The sequence below is a fragment of the Heloderma suspectum genome, chromosome 5 (genome assembly GCF_057233095.1).
Source record: "Heloderma suspectum isolate Gila_16-S chromosome 5, 16-S_ref, whole genome shotgun sequence".
NCBI lineage: Eukaryota > Metazoa > Chordata > Lepidosauria > Squamata > Helodermatidae > Heloderma > Heloderma suspectum.
In genome coordinates, this window is record NC_139462.1 from 33,073,490 (window position 1) to 33,090,726 (window position 17,237).

The window sequence follows — 17,237 nt, forward strand, 5'->3', positions numbered from 1 at the left end:
TAAAGACACATATTTCCAGCTTCTCTTGGCCATTTCCCACATCCCTAGAAGGCTTCCCTTCTGAAGCTCATCTCCTGTGTTTGCTCAGATTCATCTCAGTTCCCCAGAAAGATGCCTCCTATTACAAGAACAATCACACCATTCTCCACTTTCTGCTTCAGGCATCCAGCTTCACAATATTAGATGAAATGTCTTATATTTGTTCTATGTGGAGGACTAATTTAGGCTGGCAACAGAATCTTTGCAAGTGAAAGTAATGGAAACTTGGTGCAAAGGGGTTTAACTCAACCTGTGAACACTGAAGACACTGAGAGGAGCTACAAAACATCGCATATATAAATTATGTTCATTGAGACATATAGTTTCTTTAAGAATTCCAAACAATTCTCAACACGAGACCTTACCTGTGGGCACTGGGCTGCTTTCCCTTATGGACACACCTGCACAAATAATATTATGCATTCAGAGTGGTGATTTCATCTTGCAGTTCAACTTAATGTTACAATAAAAAAGCAATCGAAGGATGAAGTATCATGTGCCTGTTATCCCGCCCCGCCCCCCAGTTTGCTCATACAACAACCCTGTGAGGTGGGTTGGTCTGGGGAATAGTGAATGGCCCAAAATCACCCAGTAAGCTTTGTGGATGAGAGAATTTTAACAAGGTTGCCTTCATCCTAGCCTGACACTAACCTAGCTTTTCCCACCCTGGTGCCCTCCAGATATGTTGGACTACAACACCCACCACTCCCAGCCAGCATGGTCATTGGTCATGCTGGCTGGGAATGATGGGACTTGTGGTCCAATACATCTGGAGGACACCAGGGAGGGAGAAGGCTACACTGTATTGACCACACTGGATCTTTGGGTTCACCATTCCTGAGCCCTGAATCAGCAGCAGCCAATGAAGTTATTTGGTAGTTGGAACTGCTAGGTGCCACAAAAGGGTAACTGAGATGGTAGGAAATCCCCGTCTTTAGCTGTAAATGCCAGGAGGTGGCAGAGCAAAACATGTCTCCCTCTGGCAATAAGAGTACCATAATAACAAAGGTAATGACAAACATTTTGCTGCCGTTCATGATACCACAAAACTGCGGCCTGAGGCAGCTGCCCCACTCTGCTTAACGGTAGGTCCAGCCCTACAGCACTTCCAACTAGCAAACCATCTCACCAGCCGCCGCTGACCAGGAGGTTACAGTAAAAACAAAAAAGTAGATCCCACAAGTTTGAATTAGAGATGTCAGAGAGGAACCAGGGACATAATACCTGCAAAGCATGTGTTCTGCCATTGAGTTAGGACCCAAGCAACTGGTTTCAGCACCACCTTATCTGGGTTCAAAAGAGTGGTTTTGTGTTTTGGAGCTCAGCCCCACCTCTGTCTTGTACTTAGCTTCTTGGGTAAGTTATTTTTCTTTTAGTGTCACCAGTTTGACTTCAGGGAAATGAGTGTTTTGTGCCCAGCCATGCCCACTATGGTAGCTATTTTATAAATGGGCAAGCCCTCCATGGCAGCCATTTTGTGAGAGCACCCACAACACTCTCAAAATTCCAAATGTGCCCACCAACATAAAATGGTTGGGGACCCCTGTCATAATCTATATGGTACCACTGCAACTGATGCCTTGAAGAAAAGCTCCATCTCCTATGCTCAAGGAGAAAAATCTATTTTCTGATCATTTTAGGGAGAAATGCTTGGGGAGTGGGAGCTGCTACATCTACCCCCACTATAGCCTACATGTCCTCAGCTGTTGTCCTTTTGCCAAGGCCTCACTTCAATAATGAATCAAGTTATTTGTTCAGCTTTCTGACATTTGGATTTGCATGAAGGTAATATGTTTTCCCCCCAGAGTTTCACAGGTGGAGGCACAAATGTATGGTGTAACTGGCAAGAGGGGAAGACATTTCCTCTAGCTAGGGATGTACAAGAAATTTGTTTCAGTTTGCAAATCACCCAAACAACAACAACAACAACAAAACACATTTGCAACCCTGAATGTGAGTGCATTAAAAAAAATGTTCACAAACTTCTCATTGCATTTCGAAAATGCTTTTTTTAAAAAGTGCACTTTGAAATGTGCATTTTTCAAAACCAAACAAAACAGATTTTCATGCTTTAGTCTTGAAAAGTGCACACTTTTGTAAAATGCACACAGAAATGAGCAGTTTTCCTGTTTGGAGTGCACACTTTCCCTGTTCGAATGAACCGAAAAACAGATCACAAACAGAAACGGGATTGAGCTGAACTGAGCTTCGAAGTGAAGTCTGGAGAATTTCGGCAAGCTCAAATATCCCCGATTCTCCCATCCCTACTTCTAGCAGAAAGCCACCCAGATGGAAGTGCCCGTTCTCAAGAGATGGTGAAAAATAAGATGATAAAAGGCTTGTTCCTTACCAGTAGTTATCGGAGCCTTGCTGGGTGTTTTTGTTTCCTGTGCTGAAGACAAAAACAATATGAATGTTAGCCATTGTTCTCAACATTCTCTGACAAAGGACTAATTAGACTCAAGCACGGGCAATGGGATGCAAGAAGCAGGAGCCATTCTGCTGAGCAGCTGTTTGAACAGTTGGTAATGCTTTCCCTTGTTGCTTTATTGATTAACCTTTCCTGTTATACCCCACCACTTGTTTAGCAGTATTGGGATATTCCAGTCACTACTGGAACCTTTCCCCCCCGTCATCTACCATATGTGCCCTCCAAATGTTTTGTACAACTCCCTCCACCCCTGACCATTGTCTATGTTGGCTGGGGCTATTGGGGATTGTAACTGAAAACATCTGGAGGGCACCAGGTTGCCTATCTACGCATAGTAGAATATTTTCAGGTGCATCTCTTTTGTGTACATATTTACACTTCAGTGTTTGACATCATCCTCTCATTAAAATGTGAACAGCTGCTAATTACGTTTGTTGATTTTTCTTGCTGAAATGGTGCTCATTTCGCAAAACCTACTCTAAAAAAAAAGTTGTTACATGCATCCCATTTTTCTGAGCCATGAGATATTCCACGGCCACAGCACTTACATGAGTTTGGCTTCCTCTGGAAGGAGGGATCATAGGAGTTTTGTAATATTTGAGTTGATTTAGAAATTGAGTATGGGACTGTCAGGGAGCTCAACACTCCAACCATCAGTTCATTGACTCACATCAGATCTTCAGAGAGAGGAATTCTTGCATCCCTAATTTTTTTTCGCTTACTAAGCCTAAAACCCCTCTCCTCTCTCTATGTCTCTTTTTTAATCCGATTAAAAAACCTGCGGCATTTGTCTCAAAACTTCCTTTTGTCTTTCTGTTCCTTGTCACAGACACCTAGCTTGCCCCCTTCCTCTGGCTGGAGGTGGAGGATTAGAATGAGTCATCTTCTCCAACCATCTTCTAGGTTTCCTGGCTATTTCCCTAACAAAAGATGCACCTGACCTGCTTTGCCATGGACTTTTAAGGACATTTCAAGCTTTCTTTCTGACTCTGTTAACCCAGTCCTGTCCAAACCCTGAATTGCACAACAATAGGATAACATGAAGTAGATCAGCTTTCCCTTGAAGCCTTCTGGGCTCCTATGGTGAATTGCAATACTTCAGAAAGCAAGAAGCAGGAAGAAAGTCTGTAGTTAACCTGGAAGAGACCATAGCACAGGAAGGAAGTGTGTTTTGTAGTAAGATTTCAGGTTCAGCTCCTGACATCGCCAACAGGGATGGGAAAGGGTCTCAATCTTGGCAAGCCGCATCCAAATATAGGTAGTCCTGGATTAGACAGACTAATGCAGAGGTGGGGAATCTTTTTTTTTTCTATCAAAGGCTATTGAGCACCTCAAACAAAACAGCCAGTAGGGCACACAGTCAATTGGGGTTCTGGTTAGAGATGTGAAAAAAAAAGGAAAAATAGGGAGAAAAACAGAAACATTCAGTAAAAGATCATTTCCTGCCAAATTTCCCCAAATTCCTGGAAACAAAGAAACACCCCCAATTTTTCTGTTTTTTTTCCAGGCCTTCACATCTTTAGTACCAATTGATGGGGGGGGGGGTAACTGCCCATGGGGCATCTTTGAAAGCATGGATCATGTTGGCTACACTCTCTGCAGGCTCTCATTGCCCCCTCTGCCTGCCACCACCCTATCTCACAGGGATGGCGGACAATTCAGCCACGGACCCCAATGAGGTCAGATTCTAAAGAATCCAGCCCCCCGGAGTCCATGGCGGAATGGAGCACCTACCTCCGCCTCCCTGCGGAATCCTCTTCGGCCAGATCCTCTGGCTCTGGAGCACCAGCGATACGGCTGCCATGCCATATCGCTGGCTGAGGGGGATTGACTGCAGATGCAAATGGCATCCAGTACGCCATTTGCAGATGTAAAGGTCTTAGTTTAAGGTAAATGCAGCCATAAATGGCTGAATTTACCTTAAACTAAGACCTTTATGGCCGCAAATGGCATACCGGACGCCATTTGCATCTCTGCTTTTTTTTCATGCGATAGGCTACGCAAATATTTGCGGCTGCATTTACCTTAAACTAAGACCTTGATGGCCACAAATGGCGTACTAGACGCCATTTACATCCACAGTCAATCCCCCTCAGCCAGCGATATGGCATGGCGACCATATTGCTGGCACTTCGGAGCCTGCTGGTGGCTCTGCGGAATTGCTGTGGAGCAGAGCCAGCTGAAGAGGATTCTGGTGGGAGGAACGGATCGCCTCCCCCCAAGGGCGGATTCCTGGCTGGAATGACAGGTAGGGAATCTGCCCATCCCTACAGTAGCATCTCATCCACCCCCTCTGTCAGTGACCCCCTCTCTTCTTTCTCTCTCTGCTCCCCCTCTCCCTAGTTTCTCTCTCTGGGGTGTTGGGTGCCACTGCTGCTTGGATCGCTGGGCAGCCTCCTGCCTAAGGGAAACTCTGAAAGTACAGGGGGTGGGGAACTGACCTGACTCACACTTTCAGAGGTGTCCCATCACTTTCCCCACCTCTGTATGTTTCCTGTCCAATAAATCAATGTAAATAATTTCTTGAAAACTTTGAACAAAGGAGATTCCACAGCCACATGGCCACCAGTACCAGCCTTGAATTCAGGTATGGTGAACCTAAGAAGAGCCCTGCTGGATCAGACCAAAGGCTAGCCTTCTGTTCCCTCACTGACCAGTTAGATGCTTCTGGAAAGACCACAAGTAGGACATGAGGGCACATTTATGTATGTATGTATGTACAGTCAGGGCCAGAAATATTGGAACAAGGATAACTGTTTGGGCAGTTGGTCTCTGTACACTACCACATTGAAGTTGAAGGAAACACACCCAGATGGGAGTGAAGTCAGGACTTTCAGCTGTAATTCAAGGGGTCTGACAAAAGTGGGGCACTAACCCTTCAGGAAGGACAGCCAGTGGCATACACACACACCCATCGTTGGTGGCTCATAAGTAATGGAACAAACCAACATCATGTCAAAATTAAGGATCACCTTTAATACCTGGATGAAAATCCTTTGCAGACAATGACTGCCTGAAGTCTGGAACCCATGGACATGACCAAATGCTGAGTTTCCTCCCTCGAGATGCTTTGCCAGGCCTTTCCTGCAGCTGCCTTCAGCTGCTGCTTGTTTGTGGGTCTTTCTGCCTTCAGCTCTATTGGGTTGAGATCAGGTGACTGACTTGGCCATTGAAGAACATCCCACTTCTTTGCCTGCAGAAACTCTTGGGTAGCTTTTGCTGTATGTTTTGGGTCATTATCACATATGAAGTGGCGTCCTATCAGTTTGGCAGCATTCGGCTGAATCTGAGCAGAAAGTATAGCCTTATACACTTCAGAATTCATCCTGCTGCTTTTATCAGCAGTCAGGTCATCAATAAACACCAGTGACCCAGCTCCATTGGCAGCCAAACATGCCCATGCTGTAACACTGCCTCCACCAGGTTTGACAGATGATGTGGTCTGCTTTGGATCATGAGCTGTTCCTTTCCTTCTCCATACTTTTCTCTTCCCATCATTCTGGTACAAGTTCATCTTGGTTTCATCAGTCCAAAGAATCTTATTCCAGAACTAGGCAAGTTTTTTTAGGTGTTTGCTGGCAAAGGCTAATCTGGCCTGTCTGTTCTTGAGCGTTACCAGTGGTTTGCAGCTTGTTGTGGAGCCTCTGTATTTACATTCATAAAGCTGTCCCTTGACTGTAGATGTTGACAATGACATGCCTCAAGAGCATTCTTGACCAGGCCAGATGTTGTGAAAGGGTTCCTCTTGACCCTGAGCAGAATTCTGTGGTCATCCCCTTTAGTTGTCTTCCGTGGTCTGCCAGGCCTTTTGCTGTTGCTGAGCTTGCCAGGTAATTCCTTCTTTTTCAGGATGTTCCAAACTGTTGTGTTGGCCACTCCCAATGTTTTTGCTATCTCTCTGATGGGTTTATGTTGTTTCCTCAGCCTAATGATGGCCTCCTTCACTAGCATGGACACCTCTTTGGACCTCATATTGGGAGTTCCAGTGAACAGCTACCAAATGCAAATGGAACACTCAGAACCACCTGCAGGCCTTTTCTCTGCTTGATTGGTCATGGGGTACCCAGCAAACAGGCCACACCTGGCCATGCAGCTGCTTGCCAGCCATTCGTTCCATTACTTCTGAGCCACCAACGATGGGTGTGTGTGTATGCCACTGGCTGTCCTTCCTGAATGGTTAGTGCCCCACTTTTGTCACACCCCTTGAATTACAGCTGAAAGTCCTGACTTCACTCACATCTGGGTGTGTTTCCTTTCAACTTCAACGTGGTGGTGTACAGAGGCCACCTGCCAAAACAGTTATCCTTGTTCCAATATTTCTGGCCCTGACTGTATGTATGTATTACATTTATATCCCACCTTTTTTCCTCTTTAAGGAACCCAAGGCAGCGTACATAATCCTCCTTCCATTTTAGCCTCACAACAACAGCCCTGTGAGATAGGTTGGGCTGACTGGCCCAAAGTCACCCAGTGAGCTTCCATGGCCGAGTGGGGACTAGAACCCGGATCTCCCGACTCCCAGTCCAACACTCTAGCCACTACACCACACCGGCAATAGCACCCTTCTGCTGCTATTCTCCATCAACTGATATACAGAGGCCTACTGGCTCCGATACCGGAGGTAATACATAACCATCAAGACTAACAGCTTTTGACAGCCTTATCCTAAATGAATTTCTATAATTCCTTTCAAAACTGCCTGGGTTGGTGGACATCACTAAATATTTGGTAGCAAATTCCTTTGTTTATGTGCCGTGTGAAAAATAATTTCCTTTTATTTATCCTGAATCTCCCACCATTCAGCTTTACTGAGTGACTGGGTTCCAGTGGTATGAGTGACTAAGAAAAACCTCTCCCCGTACAATTTCTGAGTTTGGGATAAATTTATTTCAGCTATAATAGGAAAGATCTGGTTTGTGGCAAGCAATTTTTTAAAGAAATATGTCAGTTTGCAGGAACAGGATTAGTTTGCTTCCTTTTTATGAAAATTGTACTTAAAAAAGAAGAAGCAAGCACAGGAATTGGGTGGTGTCTCTATGTGGGTACTTATTCCTGGACCTGCATTTATAAAGTAGATAACATGGCTATATGGCAAAAAAACAGCTAGGATATATACTTAGGCTCAGTATGGTTTATTTTCAGTAAATATACTTTGGTGGCCCTGCTCTCAACACATTGACTTTGCTGTGCAGGGGTCAATCTACTATGCAAAGCTTAATTATATGGCAGTTATTATAATGTGAAAAGCAAATTATATAGTAGAGGATCCAGAAACTGGAAAAGTCTATTGACAGTGATGATAGATCTGACGTTTTCAGTGCCATGTGCAATATAAATTGCAATCCTTATTTCAGAAAGTATATACTGGTCCTGGAAGAGATGTTCAGGGATATAGTGTGGGCAGAGACTTTAGAACCTCCTTATTGCTCACTGAATGGATGTACATGCTGGTGTGCATCTTAATAAGCAACTGACGTTAATTGGATTTAAGTAACCTCGTTGGGTGCCTGATGTGTGTAATCCTTTGAGAGTCTCTCATTCCAGGATCTTTGCTTATTGTCAATTGCATTGATGTGTGTGTGTGTGTGTGTGTGTGTGGTAAATCACAGAGTTCACATTGGGGCTTACACTTGTGGGAATGTCGAGAGGATTCAAGCCTCAAACTTTCTGCCTTATTTCCATTTATTACTCATCTCAGTAGACCTTTCCTATAGGTCATGGGTGCAGAAATTCAGGTCCGGGGGCCAAATTTGGCCCTCCGAGGTAACAAACTGTCCCCCTGGGGTTCCCCAAAAGGCTATGCCCCCTTTTCTGACAGGGCTTCTGAGCGAGAACATTGCCACTCTGATCTGATCTGCTCTAGGGCTCTAAATTCAGCCCCTCCCCCTTCAAGGTCACTGAGGAGGAGCTGAAGATGAAGAAGGGGGAAGGGGCTCCCCACCCAGGAAAGGTCTGCATACTGTTTAGGGAAGGAATTAATCTTTTAATTGCTGCAAAACACACAGGGTTTTAACACCTTTAAAAAGTGTTTGTTTTATATCACAGACCCATGCAAAGCACAGGTGGGCAAGTGTGGGAGGTCTAGGAGCCATTTTCACTCCCAGGCCCTCTCCCATCACAGACTGTCCGGGGGGGGGGGGGAAGGATAAATAAATAAATAAATAAATATCACTGGTTTGCTGCTGAAGTTGGGCAGCAAACTGCTCCATAGCTCTCTGTTGCACTGCAATGGTTAAATTTAGCTTGTTTGGAAATTAAATTTGACCATTTTAGCACACTGTAGCCACTACAGGAGTACCATTTTGTTTGTAAATGAAAAAAAATCGGGGGGGGGAGCCGGGGGCAGGGGGCCTTTTAGGCTGAGGAGGCAGAGTGGGAACTACGGGTATGTTTCTGCTCCCTGCATCTCTGCTCAGAATAATGTCGGAACAGTCCTCTTTTATTTATTTAGGGCACAGACCTATGCATGTTTAGAGAGAAAGAAGTGCCCCAGCAAAATTGCCCCAAATTGCTGGTATAGTTTGTGCATATAGAGAGACACTATGTATCCATGGATACATGGATACATATCCATGGCTTGGTGATCACAGACAGGATCCCAGTTCTGCACATGCTGGCTGGGGAATGCTGTCTGAAAAGGGCTAGAACTACCCAGGTTTGGGGATCTGGGGTGACTTGCTTTTCTTAACATGGGTTTGTCTCTACAGATATCACAAAAATAGAACTATGCAGTTTGTAAATGGTTTTTACCATAATTGTCTTAGCAGGCAAGTTCATGCTTGTTTAAACAAATAGATATTTTATAGGTCAGCTACAACTGATGCTTTGCTGAGGGAAGCAGTGTCCGTAGCAAATGTTGTTCAATGGGAGAGACAAAATGCTGCTTCTGCTCCCACAACAAGGCTTCTCATCTTTGCTGCTTTGGTTTGGAATGATCAGACGGTTTAGATTTCTGTGAATTTAATTAAGACTAGAAGACATGGACCATGCAGCAAAATAAACTTTAATATAAACAGTTGGAATTTAAGAGGGGGAAACTATGATGTCAAGAGATAGAATTTATTACATTAATATAATCTAACTAAGAGCCAAACTATACATTACAGACATAGCGTGCAGCTGCCCATCTATTTTTAATTACTCACAAGTAAGAATGTGGGGCCCTGATCCACACTGGGACCACCACATACAAGGAGGTGTGGGTTAAACCTCCCTACTGCTCTCTTCCTTATATTCATCTGCCCAGGAAGGGTTTTTTAAAAAAAGGCGGGGGAGCTCCATTGGCACCAACAGATATTTTTCTTCTTTTAAAAACTGTTTTGAATCGGAGAAAATTAATGGTTTAAAACCCTGTATGTTTTAGCCTTGTATGTTTAATTTTTGTTTAGGTTAAAATAAACTTTTTAAAAAGTTGGAAATTAATATCAGGGAATTTGATCATAACTTTTAGTTTGTTAGTCCCAAATTATTTGTCATTTTCTTGATCTACATTAAATTTGTCCATTTTTACTTTTTGTAATATTCTGGCTATTTTCATTCTGTTATACTGGGGTGATCTAAGGTTATAAACAATAAAACTGAACTGAAACTTTAAAAAAACCCTGCTCATGGGACGGGGGCTGGGGAGAACGTCCTTACCTTCCAGGAGGCCAATGAAAAAGAACATAGGATGGTGTCTTAGATCAGGTTAGATTATGTATCCATCCAGGCCAAAACTGTCTACTTTTGACTGATAGCAGAACTACAGAAACTCAGGCAGAAAGAGGTCTTTCTCAGCACCTTCTACCTGATCTCTTTAATTAATTAATTAATTAAATTTATTAATCGCCCATCTGACTGGTCACCCAGCCACTCTGGGCGATGTACAACCCACCATAAAACAATTTAAAACAATAAAATTTTACCATAATTTTTTTTTTTTAAATACCCTAGCCCACCCCAAATGCCTGCCTGAACAACCACGTTTTTAATGCACGACGGAAGCTCATTAAAGAGGGGGCATGACGGAGTTCCCTAGGGAGGGAGTTCCACAGAGTGGGGGCCACCACAGAGAAGGCCCTCTCCCTTGTCCCCACCAGTCTAGCTGTCCTGGCTGATGGGACAGAGAGAAGGCCATCCGAGGCTGATCTTGTTAAGCGGCCTGTCTGGTGTTGCTGGAGGCGCTCCTTAAGATAGGCTGGGCCGGAACCATATAGGGTTTTAAAGGTCAAAACCAACACCTTGAATTTGGCCCGGAAAACAACTGGTAACCAGTGCAACTCCTTCAGCACTGGAGTGATGTGATCTCGCCGGCGGCTGCCTTTAATCAGGCGAGCCGCCGCATTCTGTACCAGCTGCAGTTTCCGAACCTTCTTCAAGGGTAACCCCATGTAGAGTGCATTACAGTAGTCCAAACGAGAGGAGACCAGGGCATGTACTACTGATGGGAGCAGATGGTCGGGAAGGAAGGGGCGTAGCCGCCGTATCAGATGGAGTTGATACAGCGCTGTCCGGCTCACAGCTGACACCTGAGCCTCCATGGACAGCTGGGAGTCCAAAATGACCCCCAGGCTGCGGACCTGGTATTTCAAGGGTAGCCGTACCCCATTCAACACCAGGTCAGCATCCCCCAGCCTCCTCTTGTCTCCCACCAAAAGTACCTCGGTCTTGTCAGGGTTCAGCTTCAGCTTATTCCTCCCCATCCAGCCACTCACCGTCTCCAGACATTTGGACAGGGATTCTACGGCCAACCTTGGTGAAGATTTGAATGAGAGGTAGAGCTTTAACTGGAGATGTCTGGGATTTAACCTGGAATGTTCTGTATGGAAAATATGTGATCTAGCACTGAGCTATATTCCTTCCCACCTTTCATTTCCATCAGACATTACTTGATTCTACATAAAGTCAGGGCCAGAAATATTGGAACAAGGATAAGGTTTTGGCAGTTGGCCCCTGTACACCAACACAATGAAGTTGAAAGGAAACACACCCAGATGGGAGTGAAGTCAGGACTTTCAGCTGTAATTCAAGGGGTGTGACAAAAGTGGGGCACTAACCATTCAGGAAGGACAGCCAGTGGCATACACACACACCCCCATAGTTGGTGGCTTAGAAGTAATGGAATGAATGGCTGACAAGCAGCTGCATGGCCAGGTGTGGCCTGTTTGCTGGGTACCCCATGACCAATCAAGCAGAGAAAAGGCCTGCAGGTGGTTCTGAGTCTTCCATTTGCATTTAGTAGCTGTTCACTGGAACTCCCAATATGAGGTCCAAAGAGGCATCCATGCGAGTGAAGGAGGCCATCATTAGGCTGAGGGAACAACATAAACGCATCAGAGAGATAGCAAAAACATTGGGAGTGGCCAACACAACAGTTTGGAACATCCTGAAAAAGAAGGAATTACCTGGCAAGCTCAGCAACAGCAAAAGGCCTGGCAGACCACGGAAGACAACTAAAGGGGATAACCACAGAATTCTGCTCAGGGTCAAGAGGAACCCTTTCACAACATCTAGCCAGGTCAAGAACACTCTTGAGGAGGTAGGCATGTCATTGTCAACATCTACAGTCAAGAGACGGCTTTATGAATGTAAATACAGAAGCTTCACAACAAGGTGCAAACCACTGGTAACGCTCAAGAACAGACAGGCCAGATTAGCCTTTGCCAGCAAACACCTAAAAAAGCTTGCCCAGTTCTGGAATAAGATTCTTTGGACTGATGAAACCAAGATGAACTTGTTCCAGAATGATGGGAAGAGAAAAGTATGGAGAAGGAAAGGAACAGCTCATGATCCAAAGCATACCACATCATCTGTTAAACATGGTGGAGGCAGTGTTATGGCATGGGCATGCATGGCTGCCAATGGAACCGGGTCACTGGTGTTTATTGATGACCTGAGTGCTGATAAAAGCAGCAGGATGAATTCTGAAGTGCATAGGGCTATACTTTCTGCTCAGATTCAGGCGAATGCTGCCAAACTGATAGGATGCTGCTTCATATTGCAGATGGATAATGACCCAAAACATACAGAAAAAGCTACGCAAGAGTTTCTGCAGGCAAAGAAGTGGGATGTTCTTCAATGGCCAAGTCAGTCACCTGATCTCACCCCAATAGAGCATGCTTTTTACTTACTGAAGACAAGACTGAAGGCAGAAAGACCCACAAACAAGCAGCAGCTGAAGGCAGCTGCAGGAAAGGCCTGGCAAAGCATCTTGAGGGAGGAAACTCAGCATTTGGTCATGTTCATGGGTTTCAGACTTCAGGCAGTCATTGTCTGCAAAGGATTTTCATCCAGGTATTAAAGGCAGTCCTTCAGTTTGACATGATGTTCGTTTGTTCCATTACTTTTGAGCCACCAACGATGGGTGTGTGTGTATGCTACTGGCTGTCCTTCCTGAATGGTTAGTGCCCCACTTTTGTCCAACCTCTTGCATTACAACTGAAAATCCTGACTTGGCTCCCATCTGACTTGGCTCCCATCTGGGTGTGTTTCCTTTCAACTTCAGTGTGGTGGTGTACAGAGGCCAACTGCCAAAACAGTTATTCTTGTCCCAATATTTCTGGCCCTGACTGTATATCCTACATTTAACTATCTAATCCCAATGCAGCTCCCATCAAACAATCACCCAGATGAATTGTTCCAGGCACTTAAGGCCAAACTACAGGTTCTCCAAAGGTCTCCATTGAAATCAATGGAGGGTTCTCCCCTTTTTAATCCCCCCCCCGAGGGGGGTGGTTGAAATTTGGGGACAAAAACAGGTGGCTTGTAGCTTAAACCTTCATCTCCTGAAGCACCAAGGTCCTAATCTGAATTAGGGTTGTGCATGCTTTCAGGAAAGTAGGGAAAACCATCACACATAGCTTCATGATGCATGATCAGGATAACATTTTGGGGCTTCCAGACAGAGAGCTCCTAGCACTCTACCAATCAAAAGCACTCTACCATTGTGCACTTTTCCTTCCTTGATGTGGTTTTCTTGGGAAAGAAAAAAATAAAAAGTGGCTGGAGAGAAGATGGAAGATGTGGAAGAACATGGAAGGATTACAAATTGAAGGACAAGTTAACTGGATCCCCCTCTATGTTCTGTGACCAAGGCAGAACTATTGCACAATAAAAACCTTGCCTGGGAGCATTCTTCGTGTTGATTTTTAAAGCCATGTACAAAACAACCAAGTATACTTTGGGTGTGTATGTGTGTTGGGGTGCGGGGGATGTTTCCTGTAACATGCCACATTCTAGGTTTTGGGTACACATCTTTGGGGAAGACTCAAATTGGTCTTCCAAAGGGAGATTCTAGCCACAGCTTCCAGTTCCTGAATCTGTTTACAAAACCATTTCAGGAACTTGGACCTTCCTCCCAACTCTCCCCAGAAAAGGAGGAGGCTTGCTACAAGAATGAGAGCAGTGTTTCCACACTTGATAGAGATATGAAGCTACTGTTTGTATCACTCAGATGCAAGAGGGGCAACAACAGGGGATACAGTTGCTATCAGCTTGCTGCTCACCATAAGAACATAAGAAGATCCCTGCTGGATCTGACCAAGGTCCATATAGTCCAGCATTCTGTTCACACAATGGCTAAACAGCCGCCTATGGGAAACCCACAAGTAGGACATGAGTAGCACCCTCCTGCCCATGGTCCCCAGCAACTGGCATACACAGGCTTACTGCCTCTGATACTGAAGGTAGCATAGAGCCATCAGGACTAATGGCCATTCATGGCCTTCTCCTCCAGGAATTTGTTTAACCCCTTTTAAAATCCATCCAAATTGGTGGCTATCACTACATCTTGTGGTAGCAAATTCCATAGTCTAACTATGTGCTGCATGAAGAAATACTTCCTTTTATCTGTCCTGAATCTCCCACCAATCGGCCTCATGGGATGACCCCACTGGGTTCTAGTATTATGAGAAAGGGAGAAAAAATGTCTCCCTATCCACTTTCCCCACACCATGCATAATTTTGTACACTTCAGTCATGCCTCCCCTTACCCTCCTTTTCTCCAAGCTAAATAATCCCAGCTGTTGTAACCTTTCCACCATCTCAGCCGAGCCAGTGCCCAGGATGAATGTCTTATCTGTCCAGTCAACCTGGCTAGCATTACAGTGGTAGAAAAGAATATAGCTCTGGTAAGGATGAAGATGCCTACACCAGTTGCTTTTCATGAACTCGATCATACAGCTGATGATGTCTGTCTTTTATTCTGGATAGTGTCACTAATTAGGACTACACTTCTCAGCTCTGTTGTGAAGAAGGCAGTCTCCCAGGAAAGAATGATTAATGACTTCTCCACAATGTTCCTTGTAAGATCTGTAGAAGTGCCATAAGAAGAAACACAATTCACTGCAAGCCTGCTTTTTTGACCTCCAGCTTGCTTGGTCAAGCGGCAGGCTGGGGTCTTCCCTGACAGTGGATTGACTCATCACAGTAAGTGCCACAGTATGTCACTTGACATCCAAAAGGGGCACTTAACTTACTAACAATCTCTCTCTCTCAATCTCTCTCTCTGTGTGTGTGTGCGCATGTGTGTGTGCATGTGTGTACTGCACACATGGAAGAAATTGGATAGGAAAACAATGAAGCCAAATTTGGAAGGGGGGAGGAGTAGCTCTGATGCAGGCACAGCCTAAACTGGATTTAATTCGGGCAGTCTCTGGGTTGCTGCTACATAGAATAGTTAGGCCCCATCTGGAGTACTGTGTCTAGTTCTGGGCACCACACTTTAAGAAGGATATAGACACGTGGAACAGGTTCAGAGGAATGTAGATGGATTCATCTGTCAATTTGGGGTTTCTCATTTTCTCATTTTTTTCCATTCTTAAATTTGGTTCATCTCAAACTTTGTGAATTTCTGCAATGTTACATTCAGTTTGTCCCAAATTTAACAGTGTTTTTTTAAATGACACGAACATTTATAAGTATTTGTATGCATATTTCTCCTAATACATAGATTTTTGTATGCATTTTGGCCTCATATTTACATTTTTGCAAGCAATTTCCCCACCAGAACACATTTTTGAACTGTATTTCCATGTATGTATGTATGTATGTATTTATTACATTCATATCCTGCCTTTTTTCCTCCAAGGAACTCAAGGCTGCGTACATAATCTTCCTCCTCCTCCATTTTATCCTCACAACAACAACCCTGTGAGGTAGGTTGGGCTGAGAGTCTGTGACTGGCCCAAAGTCACCCAGTGAGCTTCCATAGCCAAGTGGGGACTAGAACCCAGATCTCCCAACTCCCAGTCCAGCACTCTAGCCACACTGTTTGATTGGAGAATTCCATTGCAAATTTGGAGAAGGGCAAATTTCAAAGGATAACTATTCACATATCGGTTCTACATTTTGCTTCACATAGTGGTTTTAAAGTGCAAAATTAGGTGAGTTCGCATCAAAATGCAAACTACATTCATTACTCTCCTACTTAGAGGAGGGCAACAAAGATGATCAGAGGTATGGAAAACAAGTCCTATGAGGAAGGGTTGATAGAACTGGGTATGTTTAGTCTGGACAAGAGAAGACTGATGGGGAGTATGGGATGATAGCAGTCTTCAAATACCCCAAAGCACTGTTACATAAAAGATGGTTAAGACTTATTCTCTGTTGTCCCAAAGGGCAGGACTATCTGTAATGGGCTTAAGTTACAAGAGGGTTTTATATGCATTTTTGCCTAAATTTTACATTTTTGCAAGCAATGTCCCTAACAGAATGATTTTTTGAACAATTTCCCCACTAATATACATGGCGTGTGCACTATTTGATTGGAAAACTCCATTGCAAAAGAGGTTTTGATTGAACATTAGGAGAAGCATTTGGATGTTAAGAGCAGTGTGACACTGGAACCAATTAGAGGGCAGTGGGCTCCCCGTAGTTGGGGATTTTCAAGCAGAGGCTGGACAGCCATCTTTTGAGAATGCTCTGGATTTCCTCCATCGAGCAGGGGGTTGCACTACATGGTCCTCTCTCACTCTTTGGTTCTATAAGGGTGCAATCCTATGCATATTTAGATAGAAATAAGTCCTGCAATTCCTAGCATTCCCAGCCAGCTATGCTGGGAGTTACAGGACTTTTGTCTGTCTAAACATGCATAAGATTGTGCCTTTAATGTAGCAAATAATCCTTGGCACCTTAGTAATTAAGAGGGAAAGTGTAAAGTGGCCTTGGGCAAACAGAAACTGAACAAGATAAAAGGCATGAGGCATTTTGCACATGAACTTGTTGTACAAATGAATCATAATAAACTTTTATTTTGACCCTCAGCACTTATGAACCATGGACCATGTACATGACAGTAGGCATGGCTAGTGTTAGCAGTCGGTAGAGACTAGAGAGGCTTTTGCCCAGAGACTGTTGAAGGCCCACCATAGATCCTTGTTGCCATCTTCCCTGTGTGTGCATGTAGTTGGGCTGTGATCTCCTACTGCAGTGTGATCAGAGTCATATATTTCATAAATATGTAGAGGTGCAACTTGGAAGTGACAGCCCCTTCCCCTAATCTCAGATAAGAACATAAGAAGAGCCATGCTGGTTCAGACCAAGGGTCCATCTAGTCCAGTGTTCTGTTCACATAGTGGCCAACCAGCTGTTGACTGGGAACCCAAAAGCAGGACATAAGTGCAACAGCACTCTCCTGCCCATGTTCCCCAGCAACTGGTGTACATAGCCATAGCCTCACTGCCTCTGGTACTGGAGGTAACACATAGCCATCAAGACTAGTAGCCATTGATAGCCTTCTCCTCCAGGAATTTGTCTAACCCCTTTTTAAAGCCATCCAAAACCAAATTAG

The 17,237-nt window shown here is 44.4% G+C and overlaps 1 protein-coding gene across 4 annotated transcripts in view; it reads right to left on the bottom strand.

Annotated features, from left to right (window-relative positions):
* The window catches only part of EMCN (endomucin), an 81,448-nt gene that overhangs the window by 55,665 nt on the left and 8,546 nt on the right, over positions 1-17,237 (bottom strand). For all 4 annotated transcript variants that reach the window (XM_084860238.1, XM_084860237.1, XM_084860240.1 and 1 more), the window contains exons 2-3: positions 2,390-2,431; positions 405-440 (exon numbers count right to left, since the gene is read on the bottom strand). In XM_084860238.1, the coding sequence (XP_084716364.1) occupies positions 405-440; positions 2,390-2,431 (78 nt within the window). The remainder of the gene's footprint in view (positions 1-404; positions 441-2,389; positions 2,432-17,237) is intronic.